Source organism: Leptidea sinapis, chromosome 29, assembly GCF_905404315.1.
Source record: "Leptidea sinapis chromosome 29, ilLepSina1.1, whole genome shotgun sequence".
Lineage (NCBI taxonomy): Eukaryota > Metazoa > Arthropoda > Insecta > Lepidoptera > Pieridae > Leptidea > Leptidea sinapis.
The window spans coordinates 8,779,852-8,806,516 of record NC_066293.1 but is presented as its reverse complement, the minus strand read 5'-3'; the positions used below and the strand labels follow the sequence as shown (position 1 = coordinate 8,806,516).

Genomic DNA, 26,665 nt, shown 5'->3' with positions numbered 1-26,665 from the left:
TAAATTTATGATTTATTTGTAGGAGGATATTTATGAATAAATAAATAAATACCCGAATCTTTTAACATCCTAATAAAAAAGAAATGCGTGCGTACAAAGTACACATGTCAGAAGTGAAACCTGCATTGTGCATGAACCTCAAAACTGCATATGAATTCCTGGTACATGTTGCTACGATGACATATGATTTCAAACGCAATGAAAGCCAGTACTATCACCGCTACCATATTTTTGTTCTCCTGGTGTCAGAATATATTAAGGGATACTTGCGTCATACATAAGACAAACTCTTCTTCAACTATGATCGCCAAGACACTGTATAACGCTTCCTATCTCATTTTCTCCCACGCTAAATCTTATGAATTTATGTGTCTGTCTCCTTTTACTGTCGCTTTTTCGTTTCATCGACTTTCAAATCACAACGATGCTAAAGAAGTTTTCACTTCAAAAATATTAAGCTGAAAGCACTGTATCACGGCGCATGTTGGACAATTAATGGAACCATAGGTCCATTTCCTACCGTATTATTGTAACACACTTTCAAAGATATTGTAAAAATACTTAAATTTACGATTTATTAATTGTAGGATCTTTACAAACCAAAACAAAACTAAAAATTATAACTCATTCACCATTGTTCATATCGATACACTGCAGAAATTAAATTAAATTAGTTAACATATAAGTTTATAAGATTTTAGTTAAGTAGTTATTTCACAATATGTTATGTTTTTTTTAAAGTGAACCTCTCTCCCCTCGAAAAACCCTCACTTCTATGATTAATACACAAATAAAATTTGAAAAACATAATTTTAAGAACGATGCGGGACTCTAACCCACGGCCTACGGCGTTCCGTGCCGGTGCTCTAACCAACTGAGCTAACCGTTCGAGTACCGCCTCGTTATAAAATTCTGTTTGCTTTGTTCAACTCTCAGGTTGTGGCTTCATCTACAGGATCTACTTTGCAGTTGATAACCTGCTCAACCCCAATATTTGCATATTAGGAAATTGACTTGAGATGTCGCTCTTGTAAATCTAAACAATATGTTATGTTTTTTTTAAAGTGATAACCCTAACTTCTAGGATTAATACACAAATAAAATTTTAAAAACAAAATCAAATCAGTTGGTTAGAGCACCGGCATGGAACGCCGGAGGTCGTGTCCCGCATCGTTCATAAAAATTTTGTTTTTCAAATTTTATATTTGTGTAGTTATTTCACGTTACTTTTTAATTCACAAGCGAAATAATTTTTGCTTTATACAATATTTATCGAGATGTCACTTAATGGCCCTACGGAAGACCAGCGTTGGTTTTAAACCAGCAAAGCGTCCAACTGCCATGTACATGACATGGGAGTTGGGACGATATTTGTCAAGTATAGTATAAATGTTTCAGATTTTTTTTTGTTTGTCTTTTTCATAAGTCTTATGTATTTATGTGTAGCTACTAAACGTTTCAAATAAACATTTTTCTTCTTTCGAATTTTTTTTGCAGGTTTGTAAATTAGATGATACCTTCTGGTCCAATGGCAGGTTATGCAGGCTGACGCCAGGTGGTAACCTGCGCCGTATCGACTTCAATTGCTGCTGAAGCGACGAACAGGTCGTCTTTATACTTTCGTGCAGCTCTCCCAGCTCCATGTTCTGTTCCGATGGCTGAAACGAAATTTTCAATATTTTAGTTAATTCTGCTACTACAGGAATAGATTACTGCTAGCGTTACTGTCCCAGAGGTAAAGTGCATATATTTTATTTAGTTCTGCTGGTTTGCTGGCCCTACAGTGCAGAATGTTTGGGAGGGTTTCTTGATCCGTGGCATGAAAGGCTCTTGAAATGAGATGATGGCCTCGTTCTTCGGAAGGCCAGCTTATTACGCGAAAATTGTTTTAGAGGATCGAAAAACAAAGTGGCAAATAATAGAGGACGACAAGCGGACGAGAGGGCAGTGTTATCCCAGTTTTTCCATCCACATAATTACAATAATTATAATATTGACACACTTTTACATAAATTATCTTGCCCCAAATTAGGCATTGCCTGTGCTATGGGTTGCAAGACAACGATATCTATATATATAAAAGAGAATGTATATTTGTATGTTCCCTAATAACTCCTAAACTATTCGACCGATCTCAATGAAATCTTTTGTAATAGATTCGTTGAAGCTCAAGGAAGGTTTGCATATATAATTTATATGGCAAAACAACGTTTGCCAGGTCAGCTAGTATTTAATACGATATACTTACTTAAACATACATAAATACATACAAACATGTCATACAGTCCATGACGTTTATAGGGAAGACACCGTATTTACTGTCTATTGGTATTGTCTTTACGTATGTATTGTGGTTGTCCCTATTGGTGGAGCAAAAAAATAAAAAATAATTCGAAAACAAACAAAAATGTTTGCACCTACCGGGATTCGTATCCGGAACCTTTATCTTAGTAGGTAGGGTCTATAGGGTCTATAGGGTATACCAGAAGTGTGCCAATAGCAGGTTAAGGTAGACCACCAAGCTTAGAGTATTTGTTTACTAATTTTATCGGTGCTCAAATTGAAATAAGTTATATTATCTTTTACCTGACACAAATATACTTGCTGTTAAGACTATAAAGGACATACACAAATATAACTACTTAAATTATTAACTTAATCTTATTTATTTTATAATTAATTAAATGATTTTAATATATTTACACAAAATATATACAAAAGAGTGAAAACTAGGGAACGGAGACATTTAAATGAACTTTGAGACGCATAAAATTGTCCACATTTCCCTCAACTAGACCACATTCTCAAAGTTCACAAATTCTAGTAGGCTTCATAAGATACATAATAGTTGTAAGGGTAAATGTATACACTTTTATAATAAAGTCCCAGCCACTGTTCAGGCATTATCTATAAATAAATTTAAATGTTTTATAAAAAAAATGGCTCTGTCGTAAATCCTATTACACCACTGCTGAATATCTATATGATCGGACAGCTTAGGACTAGATTGTGATTATTTTATAGCGATAGAAATGACTGTACAATATTGTATATATTTATTGAAAAGAGCGCAAAAAAAGAATGCGAGAGTTTCTTACGCCGCTTCTTCTCTCTCAGAGCGCCATTTGTTTCCGAAGCGGTAGTAGTATCTAGTAGTTAATAGAAATCAAAAAGAATTCTAAAGGAATCAATTTTGAGAAAATAAATGCCTTTTAAAGGCAACTGTCCCTAATTCTTAGTTTAGCTAAAAGTACTGGAGTACAAGCATGATTAAAACGTAAACGACAAACAGTTGATATCACTGACTTGATGGGAATTTTAAATTTGGAGAACCAAGGTTTTTGAGAAAGGAGGTTGTAGATCTCCATAAAAGTTCTAAGACCTCGTAAGTGTCAGCTATTTCCTACGTACCTGTAGTATGTGCGAGAGCGCTGTGACGTCAGAGTGCGCGGCCCTCGCCAACGCGTCGAGCGCAGCGCACGAGTGAAGCACCACGTCGCGGCCGCACGCGGCGCCCTCGACCCCGCCCATGTTGAGCGCAGACCACATGGCGGCCAGGTACGACCAGCAGCGCTCCAGGCCTGGCCGACAACGACACCGATATCACACACCGAGATACACTGCGGTTTTACCAGTAGGAGGCACCTTTGCACAGGATGCCGGCTAGATTATAGGGTACCATAAGCAGTAAGGTGTAAGCATCATTATATTTTGGTCTAAAGGGCGCCGTAGCTAGTGAAATTACTGGGCGAACGAGACTTAACATCTTATGTCTCATGGAGACGAACACAATTGTAATGCCGCTCGGAATTGTTGGATTCTTCAAGAACACTGAGCGACACTACATTGTAATGGACAGGTCGTATCAATTAACATCGGCTGAAGGTCCTGCTCGTCTCGTCTCTTATTGTCATTAAAAAAATATAATATTTTTTATATAAATTAAGTTTATAACTAGGTCTCTAGGGTACCGTCCGAGCGCTCTTACCAATTGAACCAACCGAGTGACGCATCGATCGTAAATATTGGTATATCTTGTTTAACTCTCAGGCTGTGGCGCCATCTATCATACAACAGTGCATTTAAAGTGGCGCCCATCTGCTTTTGGCGGACGCCACTTTTTTAACCGTTGTAGGCAACGACGAATATTCATATGGACATATCATTCGCAGTATGAAACCGGAACGGCAAAAGTGTGCTTAAAGACAATGTAAGTATAATCCTTAGTCTTGTGTCAACGAATAAGCCTAAGTGTGCTATAAAAATGTGCTCAAATAATACGTTAACAACGCAAAAAAAGGTGATGTGACGTATCACCGGTAAGTTTATTTTATTTGTATAAGATGGGATGGTAAAATGTGTAAATAATATAGTATAACGAATATTTATTCATTAAATATGGTATAATTATTGACCAGTATTCTCTTCTATTTTTCTCCCGCTTTACAGAATGAGACTGATGAAAGGACGCAACGAGCACACAGTCAAAAATAAAAACTATAGAGTCGCTCCTTTTTTAAAGGCCCAGTGAACAATGATTGGCAATGTTGCACTTTGTGTATGGAGAGCACTGACCTCTACTATTTACCACTGGACTGGCGGCTGTCAAAGTACTTTTGTTTCTGTTTGATATTCGCCATTTTGGCGCTGTTGGCCATGTAGCGAGAGTCTGCGGTACTAATACTAGTGTCAGCCTCAGGTAATATCGATAGATGATGGGAAACTATTTCCAAAAAAAAAATTGTGTACTTTAATACGTTGATTCTTGAACAATGACGTTCTATATATATAGACAATGCACCTCATACAAAATCAAAGCCGAAATATAGCACATGCCACAAATGACACCATAATAACCTTCGAATGCAATGTCTAATTTCTGCGTTTACTCAAGTTTTTTTAAATATTATTGGACAATAGACAGCAATGTAAACACTATAACAGCGACATCAGCGCTGTAGCAGTTAGATATTTTTTCAAATACAGACGAAAAAGTGGGTTGCTATAAGTTTTACGTTCGTCAGTCTGTCCCATTTTCCGATCAAGATCTATTCAGACGGAGGTTTTTTACGTTTTCAATGAAAAATCACACGCATATTATAAAGGGGAAAGTCTGTATGTTTATTTTTTGGCTTGTGTTTAAATTTGTTACTTCTTTGCGTTCTAAAGCGGTTAAATTTGGATTTAATAGGTTAAGGTAACCTTTAATGAGGGAAACTAATACTTATATAATATAATATTTTTATTTACATTACATTAGTTAAACTGGTTATTTAAATGTAAAGTTCCTTAAATTAAATTAAATTAAATTAAATTAGTCTTTTAGACTTAGATATATTTTCCAGGGTATCTTTTTGGTATATGTAGTGTAGATATAATATGCACTAAAAAGTATAAAAATAATTGCATATTTTTGTACAATCTAATTTATAAATCTAATTCTAGTAACGTGGAGCGTGGAAGCACCAGCTTTCAAATAAAAAAAGAATTATCAAAATCGTTTCACCCAGTCGAAAGTTCTGAGGTAAAAAAAACATAACGACGAATTGAGAACCTCCACCTTTTTTGAAGTCGGTTAAAAAACGACTCTATTGTTTTCATTTCTGACTGTGTCCTTTCATCTGTCTCATTCTGACAAGCGGGTCTTGTCTGGGGACTTGTCAATGATTAATACCATATTTAATGAAAAAATATTCGTTTTATTAAATTCCTTACGCTATTTGCATATCAATCTTATATAAATAAAATAACCTTACCGATGATAAGTCACACCATCTTTTTTTGAGTAGTTAATGTATTATTTAAGCATTTATTTGTATAGCACACTTAGGCTTGTTGATTGACACACAGTTGCCATGCGACTAAGGAGAAAAGTGTGCTAAAATTGTCTTTAAGCACACTTTTGCCGTTCCACTGTCATACTGCGAACGATATGTCCATATGTATAGAACGTCATTGTTCTTGAAGCATAAATAACACGAAAAACGAACGAAATTAATTCAAAATGCAAAAATACTTCAGAGTATTGTACGTTCCTTCGCAGCCATTTGTATTATACGTCAAAATTAGTTCTCTGGACGCTCGCCAGTGGCGCTTCAAATAGGCACAAAAATTTGCTGTCACACATATGGAACAGTCTGTCCAGTGGTATGTATTACAGGTCAGTGACGGAAAGTCATTGCCGGTGAATGTGAACGGCTTGCATGAACGTGAACACAATTAACACTGAATGTGAGTGAATTACATGACATATCGTTACCTAGTGATAATTTATACTTTATATCGCAAATCTGTAAAAGCTAATCTTTTTTTCAGATTTTCCGTACACGAGATAATGAAAGACAATTGGAATATTGTATTTAACCAAAAAATTTTATTATACTGGTAAATAAAGAAATTCGTGCGAAATTATTCCCTAACCATTCCAAAATATTCAACAATGGACAAAGTTAATGTTCAAGTATTCACTTCGGCCGGCACTTCCGGAGTGAATTCCGTTATTTTTATTTTAATAGCGAAGTGTGCTGATGATTTTGCTGTAAAGAGTTTGGTATATACTCACCATCCAGCGAGCAATTTTCATCCAATTCGTTTGTCTTTAGCAGATGAGCGGTTCCGTCGAGCGCTCTCTCCTGCAGGGCAGCGTCAGGCAACGCGGAAGCTGCTCGCAGAAGGACTTCAGGAGTGCAGATCTCCAGAGCACCACTCCACATCGAAACCATGCACTAAAATATATTAATAAGCATATCAGAACAAAGCATTTAAGAAAGAAAGAATACCATTTATTTTTATTTGTGTCTAACACACACAACAAAAATGAAGCAACTTAAATATATATAAAAAAAAGTGTGGTGCTTAAGAAACAGCCACTCGGTATGTATTCTAACACAAATGTGTTACAAAGCTGACAAGTCTTCTGTGCGACACCTCGCCTGAATTAAATTATGACTATACTAACTAAACTTAAAAACTAGAACAAACATACGGATTATAACATACAGTAATTATAATTGAAACAAAATAATACTAACACAAGTTTAGGGCACTAAAAAAAAAATCCAAGGAAATAAAACGCCTGTTATTATGTGATTAATTTCTTTTCACCTCTCCAGCACGAAAAAGGCGCTATTGCTACGTGAAAACTCATACATCCGGGAAATACTACGCGTTAAAAAAATAAACAATGCGATCCGGTGCGTTCCGAAACTCATTTTAGCCTAGCGTATTATCTCATTGTCACAAAAATATATATGTTACTTATCGAAATTTTGATTTATAAACTATTCAACCTTTGATTTTTTATGAGGGTTTGATGTTTGTAATAAACATTGTTAAATATTATCTTAATTGTTCCTATAACACTTGTGAGGTGAAAAGTTGTATGTTTCACACGAGAGCGAATTTTTTTTTTCTCGTGCCTTTAAATCACTCACCTCAGTGATCTATATTAAAATCACTCGCTACTTCGCCGTGATTTAAAGTCAGCACTCGCAGCAAAAAATAACTTTGCTCACTTGTTGAACAAATAACTATTTTTACTATCATATAACTCAAATCTACTTTCATTTATTAGCCTATCGGATCCCACTGCTGGGCAAAAGCCTCCTCTGCTTAATTTATTTATAGCAATCCTCTGCCAGCTTAGTCAGTCTTATTATTGGCATCCAGATCGTCATGCCCTCGTTTTCAGGGTCTGCCTCCACGTCCTGGGGCACACAATGCGTGACGACCTGTGCCCATCGGTCTGTGTGCATCCCACATACATGCCCAGCCCATTTCAAATTCAAATAGTTTATTTCTCAAAATAGGATAACTGCATCACTTTTTGAAGTCAAGAAAATATACAAATAATAGTCCTACTGCTTATAAATTAAAATAGTATGCAGACCTTCAAATTATTTACATTGCTGTAATCCCATACACTTTTAGCTGTTATATCTTATATCTTTAAACGAGCAATTCTTGTATATATATATATATAATCTGAATCTCGGAAACGGCTCCAACGATTTTCATAAAATTAAGTATGCAGGGGATTTCGGGGGTGATAAATCGATCTAGCTAGGTTTCAATTGGGTTTTTGAAAAAAATTTTTTTTTGTGATAAATGGAAAGATTATATATTAGTTTTATAACAAAACTATTTTTTTTTTTCGCAATAATTCAAAAGTTATTTCAAAATAAAAAAAAATTTTTGAATCCAGTACCGAAGACACGCCGACAACTCCCGAACAAACCCGAGCGCGTGTGACGTCATAATGTTAGTTTTCACTCATTGCAGTTGATAGAAAAATAATAAATACAGTGTTTTGATCTATTTAATTTTGTTGTCATTATTAAATATTTAAATTTATATTAAAAATGTCGAACCTCAAAAGTTATCGTTCTTGTTTTGTACCATTATGTAAGAATACTACAAAGGCAACTCCTGATAAAATGTTTTTAAATGTTCCCCAAGATGACAAACGTCGAAATAAATGGTTTCAAGCAGTGCACCGTGATAATCCCCAAACAAAATCGAATTTTTTTTGTTGTGAAGATCATTTCGATGTAAGTATTTCTTAATACCATTTTTATTAATAATTATTTATCTAAGTATATAAATCAAATAATTATTATATATTTAAGTAAAGTTCAGTAAATATTTTTTTTTAACTGGACTCCAAATCATAACCTTTAAAATCATAGCATAAATCATAACATACCCGTCCTTTCACAATACAAATATTATTTTTACGACTTAGTTGAACATAACCTATAGCTTTGTCGCCGTAACTCTCACGCGATGCTCTGCAATTTATGAAATAAATAATTATATTTAATGTAATGGAGAATAAATAATTAAATATTTTCATTTATTATATTATTTTTTAACAAACTTACCTTGATGCCTTGGCACCTCGAACTTCAGCAGAATTAAACCGAACGTCATTTTTTAAAAAATCGGTGATCATAAATATATCAACATCAGGAATATTATCAGACTTTGCCTTAATAAATCCTTTATCACACATAGCTAATCGAAACCAACTAACAACTCGTGTTTTAGCAATAAATTTTTAATATTATTGTCTAGACACGTGTAATAGCCGTAAACGCTGTACTGTTATTAAATAGCTATAACATTATGACGTCACAACTATGGCGACCAATCATGGCGCGTTTATAGTCACGTGATTTTTATTTAAATTTCATCAATTTTTAATTGTTTATAATTAATTGAAAAAAATTTTTTTTGAAGTTTTTTGCATTAAATATCAATATTATTAATAATAAAGTTTTAAAATACATAAAAAAAATCAATAATTTTTTTTTTTCAAAAACCCAAATGTTTGAATGAGAAACAGCTACAATAACATTAGAATACAAAGGTAAATTTCGCCACTATATACAAGACTATTATAGCTCAGATGGGACATTGGGTGATCCGGAAAGCAGAAGACCCCGGTTCGAATCCAGATGTCCTATTAGTTTTTTTTTTGTTCAAGTTTTGTACATTCTTAAAAATCCGAGCAAGGCTCGGTCGTCCGGATATTAATCTTTAATTGTATAATAAGCTTTTTTAAAAGTTTCTGTTTAACAAATATTTTAAACGTTTTTAATTGCAGATTGCAAATTTCTTTTTCTAATAAAATATTATAAAAACGGACACATTGTCCCCTGAACGATTTGTCTATTTTCGTTAGCCTTGTGTGAATCAGAGCAAGATTATGTTTATTTCTAGTGTTGCAGTTATGAATGTCACTGTTTTTTTTAAAACGATCTATATTTTTATGCACAAATATTAGGTTTTCAAATATGTATTGACTTATGGTACTGTTAATATGTTGATCTCCTTAAATTTATCTCTCAACGAATGCCAACTGGACAGATTGTAGATTGCTCGAACAGGTCTTTTCTGCAGCACAAAAATCGTTTGAACATCAGCAACGTGTCCCCACAGTAATGTACCGTGAGACATAACAGTATGGAAATTACTAAAATATATGACAAGTGCCGTGTCTTCGTTTGTGAGCCACTTTAAAAGCTAAGCACTAAAGCCTAGCGGTTTTTCTCCCACATCAGCAATGTCAGTTCTCAGTCAGCGCAATTCCGTGATACTAATGCGATCGGTTGGCTTCACTGTCCGAATACTGCGTTGCATAGCAAATTCACGGCAATGGTAATAAGATATAATAAATGAATATCAAACAATACTGGATCGCAGTATGCTCAATATACGAGAAGTAGCTAGTGAAATTACTGGGCAAATGAGACTTAACATCTTATGCCTCAAGGTGACTAGCGTAGTTGTAGTGCCGCTCAGAATTTTTGTGGTTTTTCAAGAATCCTGAGCGGCACTGCATTGTAATGGGCAGGGCGTATCAATTACCATCAGCTGAACGTCCTGCTCGTTCCTTATTTTCATAAAAAAAATAAGACGGAATAAGCCACGTAAAAATAAGGCCCATAATTTCTAAAACAACTGATGCTTTGAATTGTGCACTAAATCTTAAATGGACAAGGGCCGGCCATGTTGAACTGTCCTGAAGTTGCACATGATCGAGATATTTGGAGTTTCTTCGAGGAGGCCTTTATCCCAAGAGTTTCAGGAGAATTGTTCATCATCATCATAATTTAAGGCGGAAGACGTCCACTGCTGGACAAAGGCCTCCCCAAAAGATCGCCACCTCCATTGCCCTCTTGAGCTTCTCATAAGGCCCACAGTGAGCGACCACGTCTGCGTTAGGAGAATGGTTAATTAAGAATATTTTAAAAATTATAAATAATAAACTGTACTGTAAATACAGCACCTGTATCATGAGGAGCTGGTACTCCAGCTGGCAACGGAAGCTGTACTGCACCGCGGTATGACTCTTAGTGATAGCCTCGCGGTCCCACACATTCACCGCCGGGAATCTAAAGGAAATATGGCGGTATTAGGTGGTAACTCACTCTCAAGTCAATAGATGGCGTTAAGCTTTGGTCTCGCGATCATTGACGTAGGCTGGGTTGTATCATATTAGCTGTTATAGTTAAGGTTTAAGTCAAATTTAACGTTAACAGTAACGATGATTTAAACATAGACTGCGGAATGTGTTGCGCCATCGTATTTCTTGGCATGGATATAGTTAAAAAGTGAAATATCAAGTAATATCAGTATTTATTTATCAGTATTAATACTTAATTAATATTATATATATATCCATAATAATTTTTATCTACACCCATGCTTTAAATCCTCTATTAAAGATTCTGAAACAGTTAGCTTATTGCCAACATTAAAACACCCAATGTTCTAATAACCATTACATCATCCAAACGAGTGTTGTAATGTTGTACTGAATTTTATAACAACACCCATTTGTTTTTTTTCGATCCCTTCATGCGACAGAGACATTCTTACTGCTCGATGCGTGATATCTGTATGAATTTCTAAAAAAAGAACATTTTTGTTAACGCGCGTTCCACACTACCAGAACGTTGCGCGCCGTAAATAAAAGAAGGTTATTTGAATCCCAGCCATTTTTCTTGAAAAACTGAGCGATTCAAGTTTTGACAGCACACTACCGGATATTTTAAATGCTGCAAACGAACAATATTCAAGTAAATTTTAATAATTGCACTATACAAAATGTAAATTACAACTAAAATAAATAATTCTTTCATTAATACTTAGTTTATTTGTATATAATCAGTAATAAATGATATTAGGTTACTACTAGGACTGGTGTTTTAATGTTAGCAGTAAGCTAACTGTTCCAGAATCTTTTAGAGGATTTATATTCTGGGTGTTAATAAAGTCTTGTATGTAACTGTTGATAATTAGGTATTAAAACACTCATGTGATACTATTATCACCCACATTCGTGTTTTAAAACCCCTTATTACACAACAGTTGCATAATAGTTATTTATGCAACTGTTGTGTATAAATAACTATTATTAATATGAAACAATTATTTATTCTAGTAGTAATTTACATTTTGTATAGTGCAATAATTAAAATTCACTCGAATATAATGTTCTTTTGCAGCGTTTAAAATGAATCGCTCATCTTTTGTAAACAAAACTATAAAAATATTGAAGAAAAATGGCGGGAATTCGAATAACCTACTTTTTTTTACGGCGCGCGACGTTCTGGTAGTGTGGAACGCGCGTAAACGAATATGTTCTTTTTTTGAAATTCATACAGATACCACGCATCGAGCAGTATTATAGAATGTGGCTGTCTGTTGAAACTCTTTGCGCATGAAGGGAACGAAATAAAACATGGAGTGTTGTTATGAAATTCAGTACAACATTACAACACTCGTTTGGATGATGTAATGGTTATTAAAACATTGAGTGTTTTAATGTTGGCAATAAGCTAACTGTTTCAGAATCTTTTATAGAGGATTTAAAGCATGGGTGTAGATAAATAACTATAATTAATTTTATTTTGACAGCGAAGTCACAACACCTATTTACAATAACACAATAGACATTGAGAACAAAGAAAAACAAGTACAACTATCGCCTTAGGATGAGTCTTCGCTAATGAGAAAGCTTAAAAACTAAATAATTAAACTAAAAATATTTCACGACTGAGGTTCGATCCCCGGACCTCACGGTATTCCGGCTTCGTGATCACAATAATTCAACCACTGGTCCAATGAGCGTATGATCATTAAGTTGAAATAGCCGAACTATAATTAGTTAGAAGTATAAATCTTTCATCTATAATGTCTGACTGTCTTCGACTGTCTTACGAATTTTCGATCAGGCCGCGTGGCCTGACTCTAGTTTAACATATTACACCCATCCCAAGAAAAGTGCTCAACGCCGCTAAAGAAGTTTTCACTTCAAAAAATATTACTGCTTGATGATAGAAGTTGTTAGTGGGCCTAGATAAGTTTTAAATTTAAAAAAATCATATTATATGCACGGTGCTCATACCTTTCGCGTATCTGTCCCAGGATTATTTCGGCCTTAGTGTTCAGTCGTTGCAGCAACAGGATAAACAAAATGGCGTCGTGGTCACCTGAAATTTGACATTATGACGATCAATATCTTAACATTCTGTAGATCGATTTAGTGTAATTATAACAAAATTTCAACTTTAATGATATTCACTATGGTATCGTTTCGACCCTTGCCGAATTAACCAGTTAAATAGGGTTCCATAACAACTCCCATAACGGTTACACTTGGATAGGAACCGGTTATAATTGGATTTTTTTTAAATGGTTTCAAGCCTTGAACCTATTTAAATACATTCGATATTGATGAAGTAGATTATGCATGGAGTCACTACAGCTAGCCATGGTGGTCCGGTAGACAGTCGGCCAGCATCAACAAGTTACAAAACAACTCCCATAACGGTTACACTAGCAACGAAACATAAATAGAAACCGATTTGAACCAGTAATATCCGGAAAAATTTATTACATTTCTTGGACCTTTTTAAAGACATTCGATATTGATGGATTAGAAGATGCATGGGTCACCTCTGCTAGCCATGATGTGGTCCCATAGACAGACTGCCAGCATCAACAAGTTACAAAACAACTTCCATAACGGTTACACTAGGAACGCTACAGTAGACAGAAACCGGTTTGAACCGGTAATGACCAGAAAAAATTATTCCAAGCCTTGGACGTTTTTAAAGACATTCGATATAGATGGAGTAGAATATGAAGGTATAAAATGCATTTTTTTTCTCAAAATTGATTCCTACAATAATTTTTCATATCATTTCTAACACTATCATCGCTTCGGAAACAAATCGCTTTCTGGGAGAGAAGAAGAAACTCTCATAGCATTCTTTTTTATGCTCTTTTTAATAAAATATACAATAAATGGAGTCACCTCCGCTAGCCATGATGTGGTCCGGCAGACAGGCGGCCAGCATCTCGGCCCGGGTCCTCGCCTGGCTCAGCTCCAGAGCTCGCAGCTGCAGGTCGATGGAGCGAGTGGACGCGCGGGACTGCTGCACCAGCGAACCCAACTCTGGTGGCGACCGGCTCGGCTGCTCTTGATCACTCTCCAGAGCCGACGATCCTGAAAAATGATAACTTCTTTAGCCGCGTTGGGCACTTTAGGAGGAAACTCTTATGGGTTCGCGTCACTGACATGCACGTCGGTGACGCCAACTGGCGCACGCGACAAATAAATAATTAAAAAAATAAATATAAATGTATATATTTACACTTTTTAGATGGCTCATTACAGTATATCTATAGCTATTCAACTGACGTATTGTGCAACATTAGTGCTGTGTATATCTTATCAGTGAAATTGAATGGATTTATAATTATCTTATAAGTGAAATTCAATATGTATACACGGTGCATTGTTGAAATAGTGTTTCTGTTTGATTAATCCGAGAGGCGCGGGTTCGAGTCCCGCATCAGCCATAAATTTTGATACAAATTACATTCAAATCAATCAATATATTGCTGATGTATGTACATAAGCGAATTTTCTAGTAAATGTGATCAATATTATGTTAATATTAGGAACAAACCTTCCAAATTTGGATTTCGCACGATACGCCTCAAACTAGGATATCATCTCCAACATCTGGAAGTGTCCACGATACGACATGAGTACCATGAAAAATACCGCGTCTACCTTCCTTAGAGGCCAGCAAAGCGCCTGTACTTCTTCTGGTGTTGCTAGAGACTGTGGGCGGCGGTGGCCACTTAACATCAGGTGACCCGTACGCTCGTTTGTCCTCCTCTTCCATAAAAAAAAACCATCAGCATGTTATGCCTACTATTTGGTTAATTCGATAACACACAACAATATTACCAACTCACCTTGTTTCGAGTTGATCTGTGCATTCAGCTCATTGTACTGTTCTGTCATTCGCTGCACCAGCTCCCTAAACTTCACTATCGTGCTGTCTCTGTCCATTATTGTTTCCAAGGCAGCCTCTCTTTCACGCGCACACTGCAATACGTATCATAATCTAGACTAACATAATCTAATTATATACAGGGTGGCCAAATAACGGGTTGCACTCTGGGAGTGCCGGCAGTTAATGTTAAAATTTTCAACTTTAACGATGCACAACATTAACGTTGTACATAAATTTATTTATCAGAACTAAGTATTTATTAGGTTCAATACAATATTAAATTTAACACTTCAGATTCTAAAAAGAAAGTAATCCGCACCACATTTTTTTTATTCGGTAATTTTCAGTGCCAATATATTCAGAATCATGGTCCAATTGCAATCCCCCATTTAGGATGAAGTTGTACCACATCCTGTATAACACACCTGCGACATCGAGTCTCCTTCCGAGACGCCCCGCGCCTGTGAGCTACATTTTCAGCCTCCAAGGCCCCCGCCCGGCTTCGCTGTAAAAGCCTTCAGGCTACAACCTTAGGTTAAGGTTGTAGCCTGAAGGTTTTTAGTCGGTAGGGGGTGTTTACACCCGAGCCCGACATATGGGCCCCGTTTCGGGGTCTTCAATACGTAAATGTGTTTTACTTCTCTCGAAAAAAAAAACCTGCGACATTAAATGAACATACTGGAAGAGCTATCTAATTAATTCTACAATTTAAAGTATGTAATTGAAATTTGAAATTTACAAACAAACAAATTATTTATTTAGGAAATAAAATTTTAATGACCCTTACGTAGTCGCTTATTACAGCACGAAGTAGGTATTTTTATCTTACAGGTTGTTCCGAAATGATATTATGGAAAATTTATTTATTTAGGTGAATTATGTATTTTATTTTTGAATATATTACTGAAGTGAAAACATCTTTAGCGTCATTGAGCACTATTCTTGTTATGGGTAAAAAATGTTAAACTCGCGTTAGGACACGTGGTCTGGTCGAAAAGTCGTAAGATAGTCGTTGAAATTACGGGTGAAATTTGATTTTTCTGAGGGATAAACATTTTAATGCAAAACAATTGTAATAGTTCTGAAGTGTTAACTATTTTATGTACGACAGCGCAATAAATGAATATTGTATTTAACCACATAAATGCTAGTACTTTTATACTGATAAATAAAGCAATTCGTGCGATCCTTGGCAAGTCGTCGCACAATCCATCTCTTTTCATTATAATAATCATTCTGCCGTAAAATTAATATGACTTAAGTAAACTGGATTCGCATTTTTTCAGTATTAACCCAACAAGTGGAATCCTGATTAAAGGCGCCAACTTTTGATGGCACTTGCCAAGATACTCTAGTACTTTTTTTTTTCAGTAGGCTCTGTCAAAGTCGACATATTTTGAAAATTTTGAATTCATAGTTCGGAAAAAAGTGTTAATTCTAAGAAAATTTGGGGCAATAGTATTTTTTTTTAATGTGATTCATCATCAGCTGGAAGACGTCCACTGCTGGACAAAGGCCTCCCAAAAGATTTCCACGACAATCGATCCTGCGCTGCCACGGCGATCTTGACCAGATCACCAGGGCCGCGCACTCTGACTTCACCGCCGTCTCGCACATCAGCACACTACAGGTACATAAATAGCTAAAACTTCATTTCAGCCGGAAGACGTCCACTGCTGGGCAAAGGCCTCCCCCGAATATTTCCACGACGATCGGTCCTGCGCTGCCCTCATCCATCGTATTTCGGCGATCTTTACCAGATCGTCGGTACATCTTGTGGGGGGCCGAACAACACTGCGTCTTCCGGTACGTGGCCGCCATTCGAGGACTTTACTGCCCCAACGGCCATCTGTCCATCGAACTATGTGCCCTGCCCACTGTCACTTCGGTTTCGAAATCATTTGGACTGTGTCGGTAACTTAATTTCTCCTACGGATCTCCTCATTTCTGATTCAATCTCGCAGGGAAACTCCGAGCATGCCCTCCCTATTGCCCTCTGAGTGACCATAAGCTTTCTTATAAGGCCCATAGTTAGAGACCACGTCTGCGTACCGTAAGTCAAAGTGAGTGAGTCAGTTAATGTAATTAAATATATGTTATTTAGGGTTACGATCTCCTTATTTCTGATTCGAACTCGCAGGGACCGTAAAAAGTATTTTATTTTATCATAATATAACTTCAGTCCACCTCTCTCGTTGCAGCATGAGCCATCTCCAACTCCTCCCTCAGGTCCATTTCCAGCTCCCGGTTCGACTCCACCAGTTGCTCGTGCACCTCCTGCAGAGCCTCCAGCTCCTGGACGTCTTGCTTCAGCTGTTCCACCTGGAAACCGGAGCATTATCAGAAACCAACCAAAATAATATGCTACCCTAGTTTTTTTTTATCACAATCGCAAGAACAAATTATGGAAGAGAAAAAGAATAGGACCTCAAAGTCAATTAAACTTTATTAAGTTGAAGCGACGCGCCGCTCGCTTCAAAATATTCTCTCGTAGGCAACTGTGCCACAACGCGCAGTGCAGCGCCGCTCTGGTGCGACGTGCTCCATACAAAATGGTGGAAATAATATTGTGACGCTTACTGCCGCGCAATGCAGCGCTGCGCTAATGCGTTCCGGCCTTTAAGCTATGGTTCACCAGTAGGTTCGAACCCCACACCCCTAACCAGGATTTTCTATCACATCATACTTAAACTTTTATGAAGAAGTTAAAGCATTCGTTTTTGAAGCGAAACTTCTTTAGAATCGTTGTGATTTCAAACCGGATGCAACGGAAAAAACGACAGGTAAGAGACACAAATACAAAAGCGTGTAGGATGAAGCCGGCAAAGAATGAGACAGAAATATGCATACTATTTTAATTTTATGTATGACGCGAGTAGGTATACCTTAATATATTCTTATGTCATACGCACGACTTATAACTGCATAGACACCAGGAGAACATGAAAATGGTAGCGGTGTTAGTAATGTCTTTCATAGCGGTTGAAATCATGTGTCATCCTAGCAACATGTACCAGGACTTCATATGCAGTTTAGAGGTTCATGCACAATGCATCATTTATGAAACAAGTTTCACTTTTAATACGATACCTGATCCTCCAGTGCCATCTTCCTCTCAGCCAGCTGCTCCACCATCTCCTCAGCGCCGAGCGCGGCGTCCACCTGCTCCCGGAGGTCAGCCACCTGTGCCTCCAGCTCCTCGACCCTGGCCGAGAGTTTCTCCTTCGTCCGGCTCAGCTCGGCTATCTCAGATTTGTACTGATCCAAGTCCTGAACACACATTATCATTTTTATTTATTACTAGCTGACCCGACAGACGTTGTTCTGTATATAATAAACAAAATAATGTTTTTTATCAATTTGTCAATAATAGAAAATATGTCTATACAAAAGAAATATTGGAAATAAAAATAATTGCTTTAGATTGTAAATTTTCTTCCACAATGACAACAGCCACTTCGTCAATGGTGGGTGAATTAAATCTCCTTGTGTGTTCACCGGCAGGTGTTTTGTCAGCTCGAATGACAATGTTATGGCTGTTTGATGTGCACGAACTCGTTGCATTCTAAGCCTATGTACTTCATTGTCACTCTCAAACTTATGACTTATCAGTATACATAAAAATAATCTGATAGATAGTCAACAACTGTTGTTAATCTACCAATTATAGTTAGCTAAAATTAAGTGTATTTTTTACCTCCTGAGAAAGTTAGAAAGATATAAATTCTTATTAGTTATTCATTTTAAACTATTCTTTCAATTTGATTTCGATATGACGACGGGGGACACATCAAAGGAAAAACAAAATTTTTGTTTTATTTAATTCTGAGCATTTTGATATTTGATCATTTCGTCCTTTTAAACCTTCCCTAGAGTTCCACAAATAATTCAAGACTAAAATTAGCCAAGTCGGTCCAGCCGTTCTCGAGTTTTAGCGAGACTAACGAACAGCAATTCATTTTTATATATATATATAGATTAGATTATCCCCTACAACCTCACAAACGTTATTTTTACCTTTTTATAATATTAAATTAGTATAGATATACTAGCTGTCCCAGCAAACGTTATATTGCCGATATTAAAATCGCGATACAAAAGTAACTGTTGATCGTAGATGGGTGAAAATTTGAAGTTGTATGTATTTTTTAATGCTGACTCATAATCAAACAAATTAAAAAAAAATTGTAGTGGACTACCCTTTACATTTAGGGGGATGAAAAATAGATGTTATCCGATTGCGCCTACCCAATATGCACTGAAAATTTCATGAGAATCGGTCAAGCCGTTTCGAAGGAGTTTAACTACAAACACGCGACATGATAAATTTATATATTAGATATTATAATAAATTTTTACACATACGACACTTTTACACAAATTATCTTAGCCTAGGTATAGCCTAGGCTATGGACATAAAATAACCATATATTTAATACGATATACACTCCTAAACATACATATATAAATACATATAAACATCTATAACTAACATCCATATTCATCATATCAATGTTTGCACCTACCGGGGTTCGAAACCATGACCTCTAGCCCAGTAAGCAGGGTGGGCACTGGCCTATATGGGTCTTTTTTTACGTCAATAACGGACGAGACGCTCAGTTGAAGGTAATTGATACGCCCTGCCCATTACAATGCAGTGCCGCTCAGGATTCTTGAAAAACCCAAAAATTCTGAGCGGCACTACAACTGCGATCGTCACCTTGAGACATAAGATGTTAAGTCTCATTTGCCCGGTAATGTCACTTGCTACGGCGCCCTTCAGACAGAACTAGAATACTTGCATACACATTACTGATTCACGGTAGAAAAAGGCGCCGTTTTGGTACCCATAATCCAGCCGGCATCATGTGCAAAGGAGCCTCCTACTGGTAATTCCCTTAGCAGCCTATTACGACACCCTTGGGCCTGGGACTTTTCTTTTCCTGCTCCGGGGACGTATAGCTCGTCTTATATTGTTTGTAACAAATTCTAGTAGGCTTCATAAGATACATAATAGCTTTAAAGGTAAATTTGTACACTTCTATAATAAAGTCCCAGCCACTGTTCAGGCATTATCCATAAATAAATTTAAATGTTACATAAAAAAATGGCTCCGTCGTAAATCGTATTACTCCACTGCTGAATATCTAAATGATCGGCCAGCCTGGGACTAGATTGTGATTATTTTACAGCGATAGAAATGACTGTACAATATTGTATAATTTTATTGAAAAGAGCGCAAAAAAAGAATGCTGCGAGAGTTTCTTGCGCCGCTTCTTCTTCTCTCAGAGCGCCATTTGTTTCCGAAGCGGTAGTAGTATCTAGTAGTTATCAGAAATGGCATCATAAAGGAATTCTAAAGGAATCAATTTTGAGGAAATAAATGCCTTTTATGCCTTCTTATGCCTTTATACAGGACGTTACGCTGACCTACCTTCAGCACCTTCTGCATCTCGTGTTTGTCCTGCGCGGTGAGGTCTCTCAGCCGCACCAGCGTCTCCTTGAGCCTCACGTTCTGCTGCTGCAGCTGCCGGACCTCATAGCCCGTGGCGCCGCCGCTCACTGCGTTCGGGTGCTCTATTCAAAATATGTTATTCACACTTCATCTACCATGCGCTACTCAAAATACCAAGCCCTATCTGTTGGCATACACATTTACATAACCGGTCTACGCATTTTACTTATATTTGTTTATCTACACCCATGCTTTAAATACTCTATTAAAGAATCTGAGACAGTTAGTTTATTGTCAACATTAAAACAACCAATGTTGTAATAACCATTACATCATCCAAAAGAGTGTTGTAATGTTGTACTGAATTTCATAACAACACTCCTATGTTTTTTTATCCCTTCATGCACAAAGAGTTTTAACAGACAGCCACATTCTTATTGCTCGATGCGTGGTATCTGTATGAATTTCAAAAAAAGAACATTTTCGTTTACGCGCGTTCCACAATACCAGAACTTCGCGCGCCGTAAAAAAAAAGTAGGTTATTCGAATCCCCGCCATTTTTCTTCAATATTTTTATTGTTTTGTTTACAAAAAATGAGCGATTCATTTTAACGCTGCAAGAGAACATTATATTCGAGTGAATTTTAATTATTGCACTATACAAAATGTAAATTACTACTAAAATAAATAATTGTTTCATTAATACTTACTTTATTTGTATATAATCAGTAATAAATGATATTAGGTTACTACTAGGACTGGTGTTTTAATGTTAGCAGTAAGCTAACTATTCCAGAATCTTTTAGAGGATTCATATTCTGGGTGTAGATAAAGTCTTGTATGCAACTGTTGATAATTAGGTATTAAAACACTCATGTGATACTATTATCACACTCGGCTTCGCCTAGTGTGATTAATCCACATTCGTGTTCTAATACCCCTTATTACACAACAGTTGCATAAATAACTGCTATTATGTGGTTTTACAATCACTTACTTAATTTAACAGAAAATATAATAAGTAGAACTAAGAACTAAATGAATTATCATTACTTACAAATAAAGTCAGCATGCACAAAAAACAAGTACATAAGTATTATACATACATATAATCACGCCTCTTTCCCGTAGGGGTAGGCAGAGACCACTTCTTTCCACTTGCTACGATCCTTACATACTTGTTTCGCTTCGTCCACTTTCATTATTCCTTTCATACATGCTCTTCGGTTTAGGGTACTCTTGAACTGGCCTTTTTTCAAGACGTCCCTGATTTGTTCTCGAAACGTCCGCCTAGGTCTACCCCTTCCAACACTTTCATTCACACTGGTCTTATACACTTCCTTCGTCAATCGTTCTTCATTCATTCTCTCGACATGACTAAACCATCTCAGCATACCTTTCTGAATTTTTGTCACAACGCTCTCGTCTCAACTGCATTTATTCTAATTTCATGTTTCTTCTGCCATACCCAACTTTCACTTCCGTACATGAGTGTTGGAACCAACACCCCCTCATGCACAGCCAAACGAGCCTTGTTAGACACCTTCTGCCTGTTCATAAAGGAGTGCAAAGCTCCATTCACCATGTTTCCTACATTCATTCTTCTTTCAATATCACTCTCATACTTTCCGTTTAAGTATACATAATTAATTAACAAGTAAACAGTTTTTTTTTATTAATATTAACAATTTGTTATGTTTTTAAAGTGATAACCTTCTAAGATTAATACACAAATAATAGAGCACTGGCACGGAACGCCAGAGTTCGTGGGTTCGAGTCCCGCATCGTACATAAAATTTTGTTTTCAAATTTTATTTGTATATATAGCTATTTTAATTATAACATTAAACAATTTGTTATTTTTAAAGAGATATCCTTCAATATGTTATGTTTTTTAAAGTGATAACCCTCACTTCTAGGATTCATACATCATCAACAACAGGTTGAGCAGGTTATCAACTGTAAAGTGGATCCTGTAGATGAAGCCACAACCTGAGAGTTGAACAAAGCAAACAGAATTTTATAACGAGGCGGTACTAGAACGGTTATCTCAGTTGGTTAGAGCACCGGCACAGAACGCCGGAGGTCGTGGGTTCGAATCCCACATAGTTCATAAAATTTTGTTTTTCAAATTTTATTTGTGTAGATATCCTTCACTTCTGCGATTAATTTAAATAAACTTGTACCCTACATTTAAAAACGCTGCGGGACTAGAACCCGCGACCTCTCGGGTTCTGTCCGAGCGTTTCTACCAACTGAGCCAACCGTTCGAGTGACGCATAGATCGTAAATCTTGGTATGTCTTGTTCAACTCTCAGGTTGTGGCTCCATCTACAGGATCAAATTCAAGTTAAGTTATAAACCTGCTCAACCCCAATAATTGCAAATTAGGAAATTCACTTGACATGTAGCTCTTTCTGATCTAAACATTTATTTTTAAAGTGGTAACCCCCCCATCTAGGATTAGCTTTACAAATTAAATTTGTAACCAAAATTTATGAACGTTGTTCAACTCTCAGGCTGGCTCAGGTATATTTGGCTAAGGAATCAGCAAACATGTAAACATTAGCTACGTTATAAGAAATTAAGATTTTAGATAACCGTGTACTGGGGAATTGGTACCTAGGATCGTAGGACGAAGTGGAGGACAAAGTGGAGTAATAGGTTTACGAGGAATTCCTACTTGACCTGTTTTAACCTAGATTTATTTCGCAATTTGGGGCAGTAAACTTATATTATTTGATAAGATGCCAGCAGTGGCGTGCATTGGTTTTCAAGGTAGGCACTGTAGATCTAACTAGTCATGGTTGAGCTTTGGAATATGAAAAGATTACTTACCGTAGGTATTTAGTATCTAGCGTAAGGGAAAATTTTATGAGTGGGTGTTCAATAGAAGTTTGGTTATAAAATAACGGAACCAAATTAAACTAAATTAACATTAACACTAGTGTTCTAATTATTAAGGTTTATAACGGGGTAGGCACTGCCTAATTGCCTATATGATATGCACGCCCCTGGATGCCAGTTAATTTCAACTGTAAAGATCGGCCTGCTAATAACTTAATTAGGATTACATCCCCGCGATCTGGATGTGTAGCGTTCTTCCACAGTGAGGTTACCAGGAACTTTCTTCCACATGCAACAAAGCTGTGGAATGAGCTTCCTTGTGCGGTGTTTCCGAGACGATACGACATGGGTACCTTCAAAAAAAGCGCGTACACCTTACTAAAATGCCGGCAACGCTCATATAACTCGTCTGGTTTTGCAAGAGAATGTGGGCGGCGGTGATCACTCGTTGGTCCTCCTCTACCATAAAATAAGTTTTTAAATGTTTAAGAAAAAAATGATTTTAGACCATTTTTTAACTAGAGCCTTACATCAATAAGGATCTTCGTCATCAATCAACTTAAGTTATCGCGTTATCCCATTTTAATTACTGAAGCAGTACTAATGGTCCCAGGAACCTGCTGAACCAAAACATGGAATCTGCTAGACAACGGGTGCAAAATGCTTGTATAAGTTTTTCTTTGAATATTCCTAAACGTGAATTCCTAACTCCTTATTTAAATTAGAAAAATATACTTAATATGAAAAGCTAGAAGAAAACTACAATACGCATGCTCAATTAAAAAATAATTTATACTAAAAAGCCAGAATATTAATAATAATAATAATAATAATATTGACACACTTTTTACACAAATTATCTTGCCCCAAGTTAAGCATATATAGCCTGTGTTATGGGTTACAAGACAATGATATATTTAATACAATATACTTACTTAAACATACATATATTCATATAAACATACATAAATACATTTAAACATCCATGACTCGGAAACAAACATCTATATTCATCATATAAATGCTTGCACCTACCGGGATTCGAACCCGGGACCTCTAGCTTAGTAGGTAGGATCGAAAAATAATAGAATATTTGTTTGAAAAACTGAATTGGATGAAAGATACAGGCAGTTCTACAAAAAAAAATTACTTAAAGTACCTTGACATAGAACTGCACACTACACAGGGTGTTTTAGATTTCTATCAGAATGTATAAAGTCAAGTTTAAAACTAACTGCCTTACTAAAACGGCAACATGCTTTTTGAAAAGATTTAAAAATAGAACATTTCTTTTGATATAATACATATATGTAAATACATATTATTTATTATATATATACCTTATATTTATTATATATTATATATATATATATATATATATTTATTATTGATATTATTGATTAGTAGTCTAGCCATAAATACTGATATAAAGAAAAAAAAATTTGTCTATTGCAAATAACATTTATTACTTTTTTTTGTTTTTATGGAATAGGAGGACAAACGAGCGTACGGTTCACCTGTTGTTAAGTCATCACCGCCGCCCACAATCTCTTGCAACACCAGAGGAATCACAGGAGCGTTGCCGGCGTTTAAGGAAGGTGTACGCGCTTTTTTTGAAGGTACCCATGTCGTATCGGCCCGGAAACACCGCACAAGGAAGTTCATTCCACAGCTTTGTAGTACGTGGAAGAAAGCTCCTTGAAAACCGCACTGTGGAGGACCGCCACACATCCAGATGGGGATGATATCCTAACTTGTGGCGTGTCGTGCGAAGGTGGAATTCGGCTTTACAGTGTGTTAGTTTAATACATAAATATGAAACAATTTAAAATATAAAAAAGCTTATTCGAAGTGATCTCCATTGGCTTCAATACAGTCCTTTAAACGTTGAGGCCAGTTATCAATAGAAGCACGCACTCTTTCCATGAGAAAAAACTTCACTAAAATAAAATTTATTGAAGTAGGCGTTTGCGGAAATCAATAATTATCCAAATGTTTTGAGTTTTTTTATTATTAAATCCCCCAATATTTGTCTTTAAACAATTCGACACGTGTTTCCTCTACACGAGGCATCCTCGGGACATGTTGACTCGCCAAACAGCCTCGTGCCACAGTTTTTCCTTTCCTACTTTGTGTATTGCAATCACAGCGATTTATTACCACACTCCATTTTAATATCGCAAAATGAGAAAACTCAATGAACAATCATATAAAAATGACAGATTCCAAATTTAAATGTAATATATTGTTTATTTTTAATTGTAACAGTATTTTTTTTTGGCACTGCACTGTTCAGCCAATAACAGTATGTATAGCTAGACTAAGTATTATGCAATCCTACACTTATAAACACACACACTCAAACAAGAGCTTCTAACCCCCTTATTCATAATAGTCTGCTAACTTAAAGCATTGCTTATTCTCACTCTGTCTTCTTCTATTGACCTAAGTCAGACTGAGAAAAAACACTCCTTAGCGCAGGGGTGCTCAAACGGTCGATCGGGATCGACAGGTCGATCGCGAGTGCTTTTTGAGTCGATCTCGAGAAAAAAATCCAGTATAATAAACTAAAATAGGTAATTACGTATCATCTTATGAAAAGTATGCTCAGGACATGCAGTGTCACGCTTCAACATCCAAAGTCACTCTTTAGTTAAGCTTATAACTTTAGAACGCGTTTGTTTTGTAAGAACCAATAAACTCGCAATTTTGAATAATAATAATGAGTTTTTTCATTGACATTTAAGAGCAGACCTACACTTACCTTGACTAAAAAAATGCATATTTTGCGCAAAACTAATGTCTATGTCATCGTGACACTCTACTTAGGCGACAATCCTTCATCACACATACTTGAAGCCTCTCAGAGCCGATCAATCGTAGTCTAACAATTTTGAGGTAGATCGCCAGCAGTTCAAGCTTGAGCACCCCTGCCTTAGCGGCTGTTTTAAGTTAGCGGACCATTATGAATAAGGGGGTTAATATGTAATATAATAGATTTTAGAAGCTCTATAGATCTCAGCCTTAGTCTTAATATAGTCGTTACTCACGTGTGTTTCCTGAGGCCTCCATCTCAGCCCTCATGAGCTGCAAGTCCAGGGTGGCTTCCTCCAGCTTCTCCCGGCACTGTTCAAGCTCCATCTGAATTGATTCCGCTCGTTCTTCCGCCATCTCCTTATCAAGCGCTGCCATCTCAGCCGCCTCCTGGAGCTCAGCTGTCTCGTCGTTGTGGAGGTCTAGAGCTTCTTGGGCTTCCCGGACCTGAAGAATGATCACATAAGGTTCTGTCATTCATTCTCACCCCATGGTTACATGTATTTTTTAAGGTGCTGTACCCAAATGATGAATACGGAGAGAACCTCCTCCACAGTGCAGTTTTCATGGAACTTTTTTCCACATACCACCCTCAAGGCCGGCAACGCTCCTGTGATTCTTTTCTCCGCAACACCAGATCAGTGATCACTTAACACCAGATGATCCGTACGCTGATTTGTCCTCCTAGTCCATAAAAAAAACGGAACCCTATAACTAAGACTCCGCT

The 26,665-nt window shown here is 36.6% G+C and overlaps 1 protein-coding gene across 5 annotated transcripts in view; it reads right to left on the bottom strand.

Moving 5' to 3' along the window:
• The window catches only part of LOC126973379 (dynactin subunit 1), a 77,748-nt gene that overhangs the window by 34,944 nt on the left and 16,139 nt on the right, over window positions 1-26,665 (bottom strand). For all 5 annotated transcript variants that reach the window (XM_050820618.1, XM_050820620.1, XM_050820619.1 and 2 more), the window contains 11 exons: window positions 26,175-26,385; window positions 20,257-20,399; window positions 17,913-18,092; window positions 17,010-17,144; window positions 14,782-14,914; window positions 13,829-14,020; window positions 12,917-13,001; window positions 10,793-10,898; window positions 6,563-6,725; window positions 3,412-3,581; window positions 1,518-1,658 (listed from right to left, as the gene is read on the bottom strand). In XM_050820618.1, coding sequence (XP_050676575.1) covers window positions 1,518-1,658; window positions 3,412-3,581; window positions 6,563-6,725; window positions 10,793-10,898; window positions 12,917-13,001; window positions 13,829-14,020; window positions 14,782-14,914; window positions 17,010-17,144; window positions 17,913-18,092; window positions 20,257-20,399; window positions 26,175-26,385 — 1,659 coding nt within the window. The remainder of the gene's footprint in view (window positions 1-1,517; window positions 1,659-3,411; window positions 3,582-6,562; window positions 6,726-10,792; window positions 10,899-12,916; window positions 13,002-13,828; window positions 14,021-14,781; window positions 14,915-17,009; window positions 17,145-17,912; window positions 18,093-20,256; window positions 20,400-26,174; window positions 26,386-26,665) is intronic.